At 44.8% G+C, this 17217-nt stretch overlaps 1 protein-coding gene across 1 annotated transcript; it reads right to left on the bottom strand.

Annotated features, from left to right (window-relative positions):
• Window positions 1-393: 393 nt before the first annotated feature.
• ZNF865 (zinc finger protein 865) lies at window positions 394-16901 on the bottom strand. Its single transcript, XM_063942708.1, has 2 exons — window positions 16430-16901; window positions 394-6198 (listed from the first exon to the last, which is right to left on the bottom strand). Exon 2 carries the CDS (start codon window positions 6177-6179, stop codon window positions 3363-3365), a length of 2817 nt encoding a protein of 938 aa, XP_063798778.1. The 5' UTR covers window positions 6180-6198; window positions 16430-16901; the 3' UTR covers window positions 394-3362.
• Window positions 16902-17217: the final 316 nt, after the last annotated feature.

Raw genomic sequence — 17217 nt, 5'->3', positions numbered from 1 at the left:
AGAATTCTTCTCTCTTCTTCTTTTAATGTACTTAACCATAGTACTTTGCCAGTCAGACACTTGTCTATTTATTTATTACCTCATCCTTTCACTGAATTTTAGATTACATTTATCTGAGCAAACCTTAATAAACGGATAAATAATACATTTAAAAAAAATAATTTTCAATAGAAACATAATACTGAATTATTTTGAAAGCAGTAATTAATCTGTGTTTACACTCTGGATGACAAAATATAGGAGTATGGGATGCTTTGTTGAAACATACTGCTCAGTAAAGCCAGACAAATGGTTTGTGTGTTTTCAATACAATGTGTAAAATAGTAGGTTCTACTGCAATGTAACTGATGGATATTCCATATTTCACCTTGAAAGAGCACGCAACACGGCAGCTGCACATCTTAAAACAGAGAAATAATTTATGCCAACACATTTAAATATATATTTTTTAACCAAACATAAAATAAAGCCTACTAAAGACAATGGTATATGTTTATACTGAATCCCTTCAATGTACTAAACATTAGAAACTGCTGTGTGCTACATACAGTTGATTCTGAATTCTCGTTGATTATGCAGTTTATATATTTGACCCCCTAAGACATGTAACATGTATTGCACTACGCAACTTCAGTTATTACACTGTTTATATACATTTGATATTATGCAATAACTATCAGGTATGTAAAAAAACAAAACAAAAAACACGTACATGAGATTGGGTCAGGTTGGATGGTACTGAGCTAACCATTTTTAAACTATCAAGAGACAGAAGATGAGCCAGAGAAAACAAATGCCAGTTACCAAAGTCTTCTCGTGTCCTCTAAATGGTTACGAATATCAAAAAATAGTATTGGTTCTTATACTTCTAAAAAGGTAAAATACAAAACATTTTACTTTCAGGAGGTTAATATACATGTGTGTGTGTGTGTGTGTGTGATGTGTGTGTGTGATATTTATTTCCACTTTGGGCTGTTTATAGTGAGTGGGATTCTTTTTAGAAAATAATCAAAGGACGCACACTCAAATAAGCGAGCTGAATAAGGAAACAATGGCGGTTATCCACTTGTAATTAACCAGTAAATTGACTTCTAGCTCCATTTACCAAGCTAGTATTTTGTACGACGTTGAGGTTGCAGAAAAATAGCTCCACTTGGTGTATTGTTTACCACCCTGCTCCATATTAAACACTATAAAGTAGCAAATAATTATTTCATTTTGGGGCAGATGTGGTATATAAGTGAAAAAGAAAGTACACCCTCTTTCAAACCTGCAGGTTACAGTTAGCTAGTCTTCCTCAAGTTGGATAAGTCCAATTTCATTGATTTTCTTTTATTAACAAAAAAAATAATAATAATTACATGAAGTCATGTGACAAATAGTACAACCCAGGAATAAGAGGCATGAACCGTCTGTAGCTGCAATGCCTTGATAGTAACAATGTACTATATGAATTTATTGAACTATTAAATTATATTGGAGAAATTCAGACACTTCTTACAATATGACTTCAGTGAACTGGTGTTTCAGGTTTCGTTTATGTACAGCATGGATGAGGTTATGTATATAAATGTAGGCTTTCATTTAGCCATTCCAAAACATGTATTTTTTTTTTTATTTTTTTTTAAACTATCAAGACGTATAGATGCTTAAGAGGATTGGCAACCTCTAGAATATACCACCATAAAAGAGGAGTTTATGATGGACTCAATGGAGGCAATATATGGAACTAGTGGTCATTTTCCTGCACACCTCTTTTGAGCGAAAGGAAAAACTAGCACGGTTACTGGTCATAATGTGCCATTCAGGAACAGCTCACCATGGTTAATCGCCTCAATGACTATGAGACAACAAAATCATCACTTTCACATTCCAATGCTGCGTTTTTTTTTTTTTTTACATAAAAAGACAGAAAACTCTACTTTGTCATGTCTGGCCAGAGGATATGGGGGGGGTCATTGCGAGTTGATCGCTCGCTGCCGATTTTCGCAGCGCAGCGATCAGGTGAAAAAACTGCATTTATGCACATGCGTATGCCCCGCAATGCGCATGCGCAACGTACGGGTACAAAACCCTTTGTGGTTGTGCTCAGGTTCTAGCAAAGTTTTTCTTCGCACTGACGGCCACAAGAAGATTGACAGAAAGGGGGCGTTTCTGGGCGCCTACTGACCATTTTCAGGGAGTGTTTGCAAAAACGCAGACGTGTCTGAAAAACGCAGGTGTGGCTGGGAGTTCGCTGGGCGGGTTTATGACGTCAAATCCGGACACGAATAGGCTGAAGTGATCGCAAGCGCTGAGTAGGTTCAGAGCTACTCTGAAACTGCACAAACTGTTTTTGCAGAGCTCGGCTGCACAAGCGTTCGCACTTCTGCTAAGCTAAAATACACTCCCAAGTGGGCGGCGGCAGCATAGCGTTTGCACGGCTGCTAAAACTAGCTAGCGAGTAATCAACTCGGAATGACCCCTATTATTCCAAACGTTATTCAGGTGCAACTTTACAAACCTAGATCAGACAGAGGTGGCTTTCCCAGTAGGTGTCCAGATGCAGCTTGTGCCTTCTTTGCAGTATCATATAATCTCATCTATGAGTGAACTTGCTTTGCTGACCACTTCCATGAACACTGGCAACAATCTAGGATGACATTTGCAAACAATCTCTCACAATAGAATAATTTACTTCATAGTGTTTGGAGTTGTCCTAACCCATTTGAGAATGATGAGCAACCGTTCTAAGATTGCCGCAGATGTCTTTTTTAATTAGCTCAACAAAAGCCGTACTCCCACATTATTAGAGTGTCTAAGGGTCTACCTCTACGGCGATGTGTACAATCACATAACTGGGCAGCACTGCGCTCTAATTACCTCCTCTATCAGCACAGAAGCAACAAGGGTGTACTTATTTTTTCACACAAAACTTCATTTTTGGATGGTTAAAAAACAAAAAAATACTAACTAGGTAAAATTTATAAATTGGAACATGCAATTAGACTGATCACATTTTAGGACTTGGTGAAGACTTGATTATTGTATTTTTATCTGTAAAATTAGGTTGAAAGGGGGGTTTACTTTAAAATCCACTTGACTGTAATAGGACTTAAAATTTTATGGCCTGATACCACAAAGATCCATGAAACTGCATACAGACGATTGCTTTGCAACAAATCATAGCAACTACAACTCAATGGCTTCACACACTGTAGCATCAAAAGGTGTCAGGCACCTTGAGTAACTGGTGCCACATTTAAGTATACTTTATTATATCCAGAATAGGACCAACCACAATGTCTAATTACAGAATGCAATCATTTCCCCTTTTTTCCTCTTCTAGAGAAATAAATGCACTGCAAGCAGTTTTCAGATGGCTATGACGTCTTTTGTCCCTCAGCGAGTGTTGCTACAGCAGCAAGTTTTTCAATTTTGTGTGTCTGTCTGTGCTTTTTAAGTCCATAAGTATTGCTGAAAGCCTCACCGCAGGCTCCGCATTTAAAGGGGCGACCCCCTTGATGGGTTTGTATGTGTTTGTTGAAATACTTTGGGTCTTTGAAAAGTTTCAGACAAAAAGAACAGCGAAGGTCAGCTTTAGCATCATGAGACCGCTGATGGCGCAAAATGGACGAAATGTAAAAGAAACTCTTACCGCACTGATCACAGCGGTAAACCTTTTCCCCAAGGTGAACTCTCTGGTGCTCCAAAAGATTGGATCGGTAACGAAAAGTCTTGCCGCATGTTGGACATCGCTGTGGACGAGCCACAATGTGAAGCCGTTGGTGTTCTGCTAAACTGGATGACTGGGCAAAGCGTTTGTTGCACAAGGCACACTTATATGCTCGCTCGCCAGTGTGCACTACTTTGTGCTGGCGAAGGTACCAAGAATGCAAAAAGCCCCGTCCGCAAATTGTGCATCGGTAAGGCCGCTCTTCAGTATGACAACGCTGGTGGCGCATCAGAAGAGTTGCTTCCCAAAACCGCTTGCCACATAACGAGCATGTGAAGTGTCTCTTCTGCAAGTGGCTACGACGATGGAGCAGCAGGTCATATGCACCTGCAAAGCTTTGGCCACACACGTTGCAAGCTAGGGTGCGCCTAACCAAGTGTACATATTTATGGGTTACCAAACCCAAGAAGTGCTTGAAACTCTGACCACATATACTGCAGGAAAATCTCTCACCACTGGGAATCATGGGATGCTCCTCCGACGTGGAGGTCACAGCCCCAGTGGCTGGAGGTGCTGCCCCAGTCCCTGTGACCATTTCACTTGTAAGACCATTCTGCAGGCAGGTCACTGGATTGCCTTCTGTTGCTTCTTGACACTGGTTTAATGGAAGGAGGCGTTCTGTAGCTGTCTGGTGTACTAGTTTGTGCCACATTAAGTTCTCAATAAAGCCAAAGCATTTGCCACATATATCACAAACATAGGGCTTTTCACTCATGTGCAGTTCTTTGTGATTCATAAGCTGAAAAGAGTCTGGAAACCTCTCCCCACAATCTGTGCACCCAAATGTGAGCCGGTCAGTTGGAAGCGCTCCAGCAGGTACCGTGCAAGGCAGCTGCAGCCGGTGGATCTGTTTGTGACGTGTCAAGCTTTGTGGGTAGCCAAAAACCTTTCCACACAGTTCACATTTGTAGGGCCGTTCTCGAGTGTGAACAACATGATGTTTAGTGAGGTGAAAAGATTCTCTGAACCTCTTGCCACAAACTGTACACTGGTGTGGCTTCTCTCCAGTGTGAATACGTTCATGGCGTTTTAGCGTTTCTCTTCTGCCAAAGCCGCGTCCGCAGACATTACAACAGAAGTGTTTGCCTGAACTGGTGGAGAGAGAGGACGGCCTCCGCACAGAAGAATGACCAAAGACCGATCCAATTCTTTCTATAACGCTCATAGCTCCTGGGTCGGTCTGGGCAACGTCTGTTGGAAGGAGAGAAGCTGCTTCAAATGGAACAGACACTGAGGGTTCTTTGATGACATCATTAAGTGGTTGCGGCTGAGCCAGTGACTGCGTCAAAGAAAGGCCGTGTTCATGCACGTGTTTGTGTCTTAAAAGGCTCTGAGGAGCTGCGTAGGACTTTCCACACACATCACACTTGTAGTCTGGCCGCTCTCCTGTATGTGTGGCCTGGTGTTTCAGCAAGTATGTAGTGTCACGAAAAGCTTTACCACACACCTCGCACTGAACCTTCAGCGAGTCAGAGTGTGTCTTCACATGGCGCTTCAAGCTTTCGCGACGATTGAAACTTTTTTCACATATGGTACAGCTAAAAGGTTTCTCTCCGGTGTGTATTATCTGGTGCTGGTGGAGGTGACTTTGCTTTTTAAATACTTTCCAACAAAGGTTACAAGTAAAGGGACCATCTTGTTGCAAGGTTATGTTTTGCTCCGTCCCAGCTACCGGCATCTCACCGGAACCCATCTGAGGATCTGACATTGCTGCCGTCGCAGCAGCCACTACAGCAGCTGCTGCAGCCGTCTCAACGTCCGTGGCTGCTAGTGTGTTGCTTCCTTCAACGCCAATCTCCTCTCTATGGCAGCGCCTATGTCTTATCAGGCTAGAGATGTGGTTATATGTACGGCCACAAATATTACATTCGTACGGTCTCTCCCCAGTGTGAACCAGCATGTGCTGCATGAGGTGTGATGACTGTTTAAAAGACTTCTGGCAAATATTACAAGGGAAGCGACGATCAATTAGGTACTTCAATCGACGGAAGTAGTTCTTATCTTCCTTAGCTACCTCCTCAGTTTGTACCTGTTGAGCTACTGGAAGGGAACGCTTTAAGTTGTTGAAAAGATGCTGATGGCTAGAAAGGTCAACGATTCCCCATTGTTGTGCATTGAAAGTCCCATCAAAGATAGCCTGCGTGCTGGATATGGCGGGCTGGCTGTTGTATTGTTGCACGTGAGCAGGGTCTGACTTTTTAGGTGGGGAGACAGAAGACGGAACTTCTACTTTGAATTCTTTCGGTTTAGAAGTGCCGGCAGTAGTGAACTGGATATTACTGGTCTGAGTCTGGTGATTGTAATCATACTGGGGCGAAGTACATGGCAGAGCAGCTACAGCTTTGGCGTGCTCATGGTGGTTGTACAATTCCATAGGTTCAAAGCGCTGGTGGTTGAGGAATTCTAAGAAATCAAATGGGTAGCTCTGAAAGTGAATGCCCTCATCTCCTGCATTAGCTTCCATCTCATACGCATCCACTTTCCTGAAAAACAGAAGTTCCATTTTTATTAAATATTAAATTACACTCAATGTTACTAGTGTTATGATTTTGCCTACATTTACATAAAAACACATTCCAACCCTTAGTAAGATCATTTGTTTGTATACTAACATACTAATGCTGTGTAAGGTGCCACAGTGCTCTGCAGTGGATGGAATATTAGTACTGCATACTACAGTCTGTCTTCACTGGAAGACACTATGAATGTCTCCCAGAAGCAGTACCATACTAGATATATAGAAGGGGGAAATAGTTTACTAAAATCTGATGGCCGATGTTGCGTCTTCAGATGCAGCACTCTGATCTACAATGCCAGCAGTGGGAGTCTACTGCCTTCAGACGCATCCTGCAGCATAAGCATATATCTATGTATCAGCTGCGTCCAAAGACAGAACCACATAGGTTGACGATCCCTGCCGTTGGGACGTTTAAAAGGTAGATTCTTGGGGGTCAACCAAATCAGTTGCGAGCTTGCAAGAAACTGCACGCATATGCTGCGCTTACGGTAGCACTGTATTCGCAGACTTATTCACAACTTCATGCAGCTGTGTCCACAAATCTGTGCCTTTGCTGGAGTTGCCACACTATTGTGACGGCACATTATGAGGCTCGTGGCTAATTGAACTGAGCCCACGGACTTCTTTTACCCCTTTTGCTGCTATAAATTCACATTATGCACCTATTCTAAGTAGATTATCATCATAATTCTCATGCAAGCATATGGTGTTTGGTGGCGGGGTGGATAAGCAGGTTTAGGTTTTAAGAAAAAAGTAGGTTATATTAAATTTATTAGTAACTTTCAACGTAGCAGTGTCATAGGCTGCAACCTTTGCAGCAAATTAGTCTGAATTCTGTCCTGCTAAAGCTGTTCAAGTGTTGGTGCTGCTCCCGTGAAGTGGTAACGCTTAGGAGAAGCAACAGCTCAGCCACAAAAACTCTCAGAACAGAACTGCAGAACAATGAAGCACGGAGTGGTATCAACTTCACACTTAAAATTACAGGACTTTATCCGGGCTTCACCCACTCATGCCCTCCCACGCACAATAAGACTCGCTCGCCTCTAGTCTCCAAACCTTTAAACTTTCTCTGAAAACTCACCTCTTCAGACAAGCCTATCAAATTCCAGACTCACCCACATAACCTTCAGTGCTTCCCTATCTAATTACATCCTCTCTGTACAGTATACATAACATCACATATCTTGTCTTTCTTTACTCTCAACACCCTCCTGACACATGGCCAACATTGTGGGGTATCATTATACAACCCATTAAGAACCTAGCAATCTGGTGGACCATTATGCAATAGATAGCATCTATCCTTGTGTATCTATGCCTATATCCCCATAGATTGTAAGCTTGCGAGCAGGGCCTTCCTACCTCTGTCTGTCTGTTTTTACCCAGTTTTGTTCTATTACTGTTGTTCTAATTGTAAAGCGCAACGGAATATGCTGTGCTATATAAGAAACTGTTAATAAATAAACTTACAAACTGGCTCTATAATCAAAATTTGCACAAGAACGGTTCTTTGGAAAGTTTAGGTATCAGGTGCCCGTGGCCGAGTTGCTGCACACAAGCCTCGGATCACCATAAAGTAAGGCACACTACACTTTGTGAATTTTATTATTATTGTACCGCTATTATAGAACATTGAGAGATAATCAATTCTGCCCTTAAACACGTCCCTAAATGGCAAGGACAAAGACCTAAGTCCCCTGCTTAAGTGTCTATGTCCTAACCTGCCATCTGCCTTCTATGTGCTCTTCGGTTTCATTTTGAATATTCTGATGAACAGAAGTGGTATAACCCAGTGGTCCCAATACTGGGTTCTTTGGCAACAGGAGCTGCCTTGGGGCACTTGCCCTGGGTTGGTGGTCCAGGACCAACTCAAATTATTTATGGTCAATGTAATAAGCAAACCAGTGCTTACGGCTTCCAATCATAATATATGTGGACAAAAACAAATCCTGTCCACTCCCATATAACCGACCCCAAGGATGACAAACACAATATACTTCATTTAATAATAAGATTTTACTCACCGGTAAATCTATTTCTCGTAGTCCGTAGTGGATGCTGGGGACTCCGTAAGGACCATGGGGAATAGACGGGCTCTGCAGGAGACTGGGCACTCTAAGAAAGATTTAGTACTACTGGTGTGCACTGGCTCCTCCCTCTATGCCCCTCCTTCAGACCTCAGTTAAGGAAACTGTGCCCGGAAGAGCTGACATTACAAGGAAAGGATTGTGGAATCCAGGGTAAGACTCATACCAGCCACACCAATCACACCGTATAACTTGTGATAACATACCCAGTTAACAGTATGAACAACAACAAAGCATCACCCACGGATGCCAACATAACCCTTTATTAAGCAATAACTATATACACGTATTGCAGAAAGTCCGCACTTGGGACGGGCGCCCAGCATCCACTACGGACTACGAGAAATAGATTTACCGGTGAGTAAAATCTTATTTTCTCTAACGTCCTAGTGGATGCTGGGGACTCCGTAAAGGACCATGGGGATTATACCAAAGCTCCCAAACGGGCGGGAGAGTGCGGATGACTCTGCAGCACCGAATGGGCAAACACAAGGTCCTCCTCAGCCAGGGTATCAAACTTGTAGAACTTAGCAAAGGTGTTTGAACCCGACCAAGTAGCTGCTCGGCAAAGCTGTAATGCCGAGACCCCTCGGGCATCCGCCCAAGAAGAGCCCACTTTCCTTGTGGAATGGGCTTTCACTGATTTTGGATGCGGCAATCCAGCCGTAGAATGAGCCTGCTGAATCGTGTTACAGATCCAGCGAGCAATAGTTTGCTTTGAAGCAGGAGCACCCAGCTTGTTAGATGCATACAGGATAAACAGCGAGTCAGTTTTCCTGACTCCAGCCGTCCTGGCTACATAGATCTTCAAAGCCCTGACTACATCAAGCAACTTGGAATCCTCCAAGTCACGAGTAGCCGCAGGCACCACAATAGGTTGGTTCAAATGAAAAGATGACACCACCTTCGGCAGAAATTGCGGACGAGTCCGTAATCCTGCCCTGTCCATATGGAAAACCAGATAGGGGCTTTTACATGACAAAGCCTCCAATTCTGACACACGCCTAGCCGAAGCTAAGGTCAATAGCATGACCACTTTCCACGTGAGACATTTTAACTCCACGGTCTTAAGTAGCTCAAACCAGTGAGATTTCAGGAAACTCAACACCACGTTAAGATCCCAAAGTGCCACTGGTGGCACAAAAGGGGGCTTAATATGCCGCACTCCCTATACAACGTCTGGACTTCAGGAAGAGAAGTCAGTTCTTTTTGAAAGAAAATGGATAGGGCCGAAACCTGGACCCTAATGGAACCCAATTTCAGGCCCAATGTCATTCCCGACTGTAGGAAGTGAAGGAAATGGCCCAGCTGGAATTCCTCCGTAGGGGCATTCCTGGCCTCACACCAAGCAACATTCTTTTACGCCATATACGGTGATAATGTTTAGCCGTCACCTCCTTCCTAGCCTTTATCAGTGTAGGAATAACCACATCCGGAATGCCTTTTTCTGCCCAGATCCGGCGTTCAACCGCCATGCCAACAAACGCAGCCGCGGTAAGTCTTGGAACAGACAGGGCCCCTGCTGCAACAAGTCCTGTCTGAAAGGCAGAGGCTATGGGTACTCTGTGAGCATTTCTTGCAGATCTGGATACCAAGTCCTTCTTGGCCAATCCGGAACAATGAGTATTGTTCTCACTCCTCCTTTTCCTATGATTCTCCTCACCTTGGGTATGAGAGGAAGAGGAGGAAACACATAAACCGACTGGAACATCCACGGTGTCACCAGTGCGTCTACAGCTATCGCCTGAGGGTCTCTTGACCCGGCGCAATACCTCTGTAGCTTTTTGTTGAGGCGGGATGCCATCATGTCCACCTGTGGCAGTTCCCACCGACCTACAATCTGCGCGAAGACTTCTTGATGAAGTCCCCACTCTCCCGGGTGGAGGTCGTGCCTGCTGAGGAAGTCTGCTTCCCAGTTGTCCACTCCCGGAATGAACACTGTTGACAGTGCTCGTACGTGATTCTCCACCCATCGAAGAATTCTTGTGGCTTCCGCCATCGCCACCCTGCTCCTTGTGCCGCCTTGGCGGTTTACATGAGCCACTGCGGTGATGCTGTCTGATTGAATCAGCACCGATTGGTTGCGAAGCAGGGTCTCCGCTTGACTTAGGGCGTTGTATATGGCCCTTAATTTCAGGATATTGATGTGAAGGCAAGTCTCCCGACTTGACCACAGCCCTTGAAAATTTCTTCCCTATGTGACTGCCCCCCACCCTCGGAGGCCTGCAACCGTGGTCACCAGGACCCAGTCCTGAATGCCGAATCTGCAACCTTCGAGAAGTGAGCACTCTGCAGCCACCACAGGAGAGACACCCTGGCCCAGGGGGATAGGGTGATTTACCGATGCATCTGAAGATGTGATCCGGACCACTTGTCCAGTAAGTCCCATTGGATGGTCCTCTCATGGAACCTGCCGAAGGGTATGGCCTCGTATGATGCCACCATCCTTCCCTGGACTCGAGTGCAGTGATGCACTGACACCTGTTTTGGTTTTAATAGATTCCTGACCAGTGTCACGAGCTCCTGAGCTCTCTCTATCGGGAGATAACCCTTTTCTGGTCTGTGTCTAGGATCATGCCTAGGAGAGGCAGATGAGCTGTAGGAACCAACTGCGACTTTGGAATATATAGAATCCAGCCGTGTTGCCGTTACACTTCCAGAGAAAGTGATACGCTGTTCAGCAACTGCTCTCTTGATCTCGCTTTTATGAGGAGATTGTCCAAGTACGTGATAATAGTGACACCTTGCTTCCGCAGGAGCACCCTCATTTCCGCCATTACCTTGGTGAATATTCTCGGGGCCGTGGAGAGACCAAACGGCAACGTCTGAAATTGGTAATGACAATCCCGTACCGCAATTCTGAGGTACGCCTGATGAGCTGGATAAATGGGGACATGAAGGTATGCCTCCTTTATGTCCCGAGTCACGATAAAATCTCCCCCTTTCAGGCTTGTAACGACCGCTCTTAGCGATTCCATCTTGAACTTGAACATTTTCAGGTATATGTTCAGGGATTTTAAATTCAATATGGGTCTGACCGAACCGTCTGGTTTCGGGACTACCACATGGTCGAATAATAACCCCCTCCTTGTCGAAGGAGGGGAACCTTGACCACCACCTGTTGAAGATACAATTTGTGAATTGCAGTTAACCCTGTTTCCCTCTCGTGGGGGGAAGCCGGCAGGGCCGTCAGTGAGGAGGCCTCTTCTCAAAGTCCAGCTTGTATCCCTGAGACACAATATCTATTGCCCAGGGATCTAACAGGGAGTGAACCCACTTGTTGCTGAACTTACGAAGGCGTGCCCCCACCGGGCCTAGCTCCGCCTGTGGAGCCCCAGCGACATGCGGTGGATCTTCATAGAGGTCGGGGAGGACTTCTGTTCCTGGGAACTAGCTGTGTTGTGCAGCTTCTTTCCTCTGGCAAGAAAGGACGCACCTCGGACTTTCTTGTTTCTTTGTTCGAAAAGCTGCATTTGATAATGACGTGCTTTCCTAGGCTGTGCAGGAATATAAGGCAAAATATCAGAATTACCAGCTATAGCCATGGAGAACAGGTCCGAGAACCCTTCTCCACATAATCCTCAGCCTTCCATATGCCACTGAAGTTGGCATCATCTGTCCATTTCATATTCAACAGGACACGTCAAGCAGAAATCGACATAGCTTTGACTCTAGGACCCAGTATACTCATGTTTCTTTGGGCATGTTTGATTATATATATCTCTTAAGACAGCATCCTTTATATACATATCTCTATAATATATATATATATATATATATATATATATATATATATATATATATATACACACATATATATATATATATATATATATATATATATATATATATATATATATATATATATACATATACACATATGCATATACACACACACTAGGGTCTCAATCTCTGCTGATAAGGTACCTGTCCACGCCGCCACAGCGCTATAAACCCATGCTGACACAATCGCCGGTCTGAGTAGTGTACCAGAATGTGCACGCTATCTGCAGGATCTCTGAGAATAGCTAGGGCTACCTTCTGGGCAAACGTGACACCCTAGGGGAAGATTCCCATCACATCCTGGCCCTAATGGGGAAAGGATACTGCCTGAGAATTCTTTGTGGGAAGCTGCAGTCTCTTTTGTCTGGAGATTCCCGCTCTTTTTCCTCATGAGAGGAGGGAAATTTACCTCAGCTTTCTTCCCCTTAAACATGTGTACCCTTGTGTCAGGGACAAATGAGTCATCAGTGATATGCAAATCATCTTTTATTACAATAATCATATATTGAATACTTTTCTGCCATTTTGGCTGTAACTTTGCATTATCGTAGTCGACACTGGAGTCGAACTCCGTGTCGATATCAGTGTTTATTATTTTGGATAGTGAGCATTGTGAGACTCTGAAGGTCTCTGCGCCATAGGGACAGACATGGGTAGATTTCCTGTCTGTTCCCCCCCCCCCTGCGCCCTGCACCCTACAGTGACCGGAGTGTGTGGGTTAGTGTGGGAGCAATGGCGCACAGCTGCAGTGCTGTGCGCTACCTCATATGAAGACAGGAGTCTTCTGCCGCCGATTTTGACATCTTCTTGCTTCAACCCGCTGGCTTCTGTCTTCTGGCTCTGCGAGGGGGACGGCGGCGCGGCTCCGGGAACGGACGACCAAGGTTAAGTTCCTGTGTTCGATCCCTCTGGAGTTAATGGTGTCCAGTAGCCTAAGAAGCGCAACCTAGCCGCAGTTAGTAGGTTTGCTTCTCTCCCCTCAGTCCCACGTAGCAGAGAGTCTGTTGCCAGCAGAAGCTCTCTGAAAATAAAAAACCTAACTAAAATACTTTCTTAATAGCAAGCTCAGGAGAGCTCACTAGAATGCACCCAGCTCCTTCCGGGCACAGATTCTAACCGAGGTCTGGAGGAGGGGCATAGAGGGAGGAGCCAGTGCACACCAGTAGTACTAAATCTTTCTTAGAGTGCCCAGTCTCCTGCGGAGCCCGTCTATTCTCCATGGTCCTTACGGAGTCCCCAGCATCCACTAGGACGTTAGAGAAATTTGATTTCTCAATGAACAGCATTATCACGCCTCCAAATTTATTGATAAAATATGGAGTACTTGACTGGCCTCACAAAACACCCCCTCCCCGTCTGCCTTAGGATAGCCCACTCTGGATGCTAATTTAATTATATTCCCTCTTTTGAGAGCCCACCCTTGCCTTGCTTTTCTAAATTCTGCAATTACACAACCTATGATGGAGTCTCTCACTGCTACTTAACAGACATACCGTAAAAATGGGTTTCTGTTTTGCTCACTTAGGGCCTTGTTCAGAGTTGTTTGCAAACCAAAAATGTTAGCAATTGGGCAAAACCATGTTGATCTGCAGGTGGGGCAGATGTAACATGTGCAGAGAGAGTTAGATTTGGGTGGGGTGTGTTCAATCTGAAATCTAAATTGCAGTGTAGAAATTAAGCAGCCAGTATTTACCCTGCACAGAAACTATATAACCCACCCAAATCTAAATCTCTCTGCACATGTTACGTCTGCCCCACCTGCAGTGCAACATGGTTTTGCCCAATTGATAACTTTTTTGGTTTGCTAACAAACCTGAAAACCCCCCTCAGACCTAGTTTTGCTTCTGGTTATGCTTTAGATAACTGGTTTCATCTTGGTCTTTTTTTTGTGCAATGTGATAACGTTTAGGAACCACTGGAATAACCAATAAATGTAAAATTCTGTATTGAAGCACCCATGACATAAGAATTAGAGTATTGGGGAAGAAAAAAGGTCTTACTCTTCTAAATGATCAATCTGAATGACAATTATGGCTCGCATTAGGAAGGTGTATGTTGTTTAAGCAGTGAAGGTATCCTTCTATCTCTAATCTCGCTCTACTGTGGCCCAAACTCCAATTTACCTACTGTATGATTCAAACACCACAACATTGGGCATTTAAAAAAAAAATAAAAAAAAATGTATGACATGCACTGCTTGTAGCAAGCAGAGCAAGCTCAGTGTCCCTGGACCGTACAGTTTTCAGCACTGGCAGACACTTAGAAGAAAGTAAGGGGTCAGACTAAGTAAGCCCAGGTTTGGAGCGTGTCTTGGTGAGATGATCTACAAAAGACAATGGAGTTGATTGAATTAAGGTGGGTACACACTGATAGATATATCTGCCAATCAATTGATCGGCAAATATATCTATCTATGGACAGATCGGGCAGTGTGCTGTGCATACACACTGCCTGATCCGTCGGGGACTGGCATCATGTCCCTCCTCCCACTCCGATATAGAATCAACCTTAGAACAATGGTTCTGTAAAACAGCAAGTCTGACTTTCTGGTAGGCACCCTGGTAGAACTGAAACATTGGGGGTAATTCAGACCTGATCGTAGCAGCAAATTTGTTAGCAGTTGGGCAAAACCACGTGCACTGCAGGTGTGGCAGATATAACATTTGCGGAGAGATTTAGATTTGGGTGGGTTATATTGTTTCTGTGCAGGGCAAATATTGCCTGCTTGATTTCTACACTGCAGATTAGATTTAAATTTGAACACACCCCACCAAAATCTAACTTTCTCTGCACATGTTATATCTGCCTCCCCTGCAGTGCACATGGTTTTGCCCAACTGCTAACAAAATTCCTGCTGCGATCAACTCAGAATTACCCCCATTGTACTTAATATCTGCACTTAAATTTACCATAATGGAAGCATTGCCATATCATTCCATAAAGCAATGATTATGGGCTCTTATTAGTATAGCAGGACTATAAATTATATTATCCTTTATTTATATGGCGCCACATGGGATCCGCAGCACCCAATTACAGAATTCAGCCTACATTTGTAAAAACAAAATATCTCCAAGCTGAGACCTTGGTGATACTGGCCACAACAGCAAAAACATTTGTTACCTCTTTGGCCAGTCAGTCTCGTTGATACACGTGCTTGGAACTTAAACTTACACAATTAAAATTATTAAAACACACTATGGGAGAAACTGGCAACGATTCCTTTGCCTGGCCACTGTTACTGACAAATGACCCCATTGTCTGGCTGCTCCAGCAGGCAATATGCCGTCCCTTAGAAGGTAATCTCCATATATTGAATATGATAAATGATTACTTTTAAAAATTGAAAGATCATGTTCTCTAGTTTTGAAAAAAAATATTTAAATCCCATTTAATGATTCTGCTCTGATCAGTCAGATGGTGTCCCCAGAATTGGTACCTTGGTGCCTTCAATACTTTGATATAGACTCTGCTGTGCAAAAGCACAGAGGACTGGATTGCTAGTGAGAGCCAGCTGTAATCTGCCCCGCTGGCCCTACTTCCTTTGGTGGTAACCCCATCCATATACAGAGGGCACGCAGGAAAAACTTTTGATTAATCTAGTTCTAAGCCCAAAACAATGTTCTTGTCAGATAGTGTTAGTGGTCGCTCCAATTAGGGGGGATGATGGCGGCTTGGCCCCCCCTAAACTGTGCATTTTAATATGCACCAGGGAATGGGTCTGCAAATGAGAATGAGCGATTTAAGGAAGAATATGGGGCGCATGGCTGCTGCTGCTAGATGAGAGAGATGTATACACCTGCCATATACACACAGTATGGGGGGGGAATGAGAGTGAGAGATGTATACAGCTTCGGGCTCGCCACCTGATTACTAAAGGTAATAGTTTTGGATAGTAGAGGAACTATCCCGCTGGCCTAGCTCCTCCCCCTTGTGTTGTGACTCCTCCCCCAGACGGAAAAGGTCCCTTAGCCCACGGTTGGTTCTATATTGGAGTGGGAGAAGGGACCTTCTGACGTACCTAGGGGAGGAGACACGTCACCAGGGGGAGGAGCTGCGGCCGAACAAGGTACCCGAAAAGTACGCTCGCCACGCTTCGGGCACGGTGGCTCGCTTCGCCACCTAATTACTAAAGGTAATAGTTGGTGGTGTGGATACTAGACCAACTGTACCGCTGGCGTAGCTCCACCCCCTTGTGTCGTGGCTCCTCCCCCTGACGGAAAAGGTCCCTTAGGCAACTTGGATCTAGCCTCTACCTTAGCCCACTTGATTCTAGCATCTACCATGCCATATACACACAGTATGGGTGGGAAAGAGGCGTCATACCAGTATCAGGGCGGCCACAAGCCCCTCCGGGTGGTGACAGCATCAGCAGCACAGCGGAAGCGGGCGTCACCTGCTCTGTCGGGTCACTGTAGTCTCTTGTAGCGGGGGCACAGCCGCTGATCCCCGCATCAGACCGTCACTGGTGTCTCCCCCCAGCGCCTGTACGGGCCCACTTGATTCTAGCATCTACCGTACGGCGAGAGGATGGGGGCGTCATGGTGTCTGCTCAGTTACTCCCCCAGACACCCCATCCGGGCTCCCCATAGCTCTCAGCAACAGGCCTGAGGGCTGGTATCCGGCGCACTGCCCGACTCTCGCCCTTTCACACCGCGCTGCCAACGCCCGGGGAATAAAGAGGGAAGTAGCACCCGGATCGCAGCGGAACCTAAGGGCGGAAGCTGCGTTTCCGCACACCCGGAAGCACAAACTTTGTGACGTCACTTCCGTTGGTACTGAGGGCAGGAGGCTGGGCAATTGGGATCGCGCTCATAATGTCTGCAAAGCCTACCCTGCGCTTGCTTATTCACAGTCTCATCGTTATCTCTGTTTTATACACTTATATGCAATAAAGTATTTTCCCTTCCTATATGATATGCCATAGCGCCCCCTACGGCCAGACATCCAAGTCCATGATAACCCTAGTTACACAAGCTACCATAAAAGTTACAAATGAGTATAAAAAAAAATTGTAAACCAGAACTATTATAACCATAAACAGAAGCACTGCAGACTAAAGAATACATTTTGTCGGTAAGCTAAAATAAAAAACGTTTACCCTTTAAAAAAAA

Source organism: Pseudophryne corroboree, chromosome 10 (genome assembly GCF_028390025.1).
Source record: "Pseudophryne corroboree isolate aPseCor3 chromosome 10, aPseCor3.hap2, whole genome shotgun sequence".
In the NCBI taxonomy this organism is placed as follows: domain Eukaryota; kingdom Metazoa; phylum Chordata; class Amphibia; order Anura; family Myobatrachidae; genus Pseudophryne; species Pseudophryne corroboree.
The sequence above is the reverse complement of the archived record's forward strand: the minus strand, read 5'-3'. Positions and strand labels throughout refer to the sequence as shown.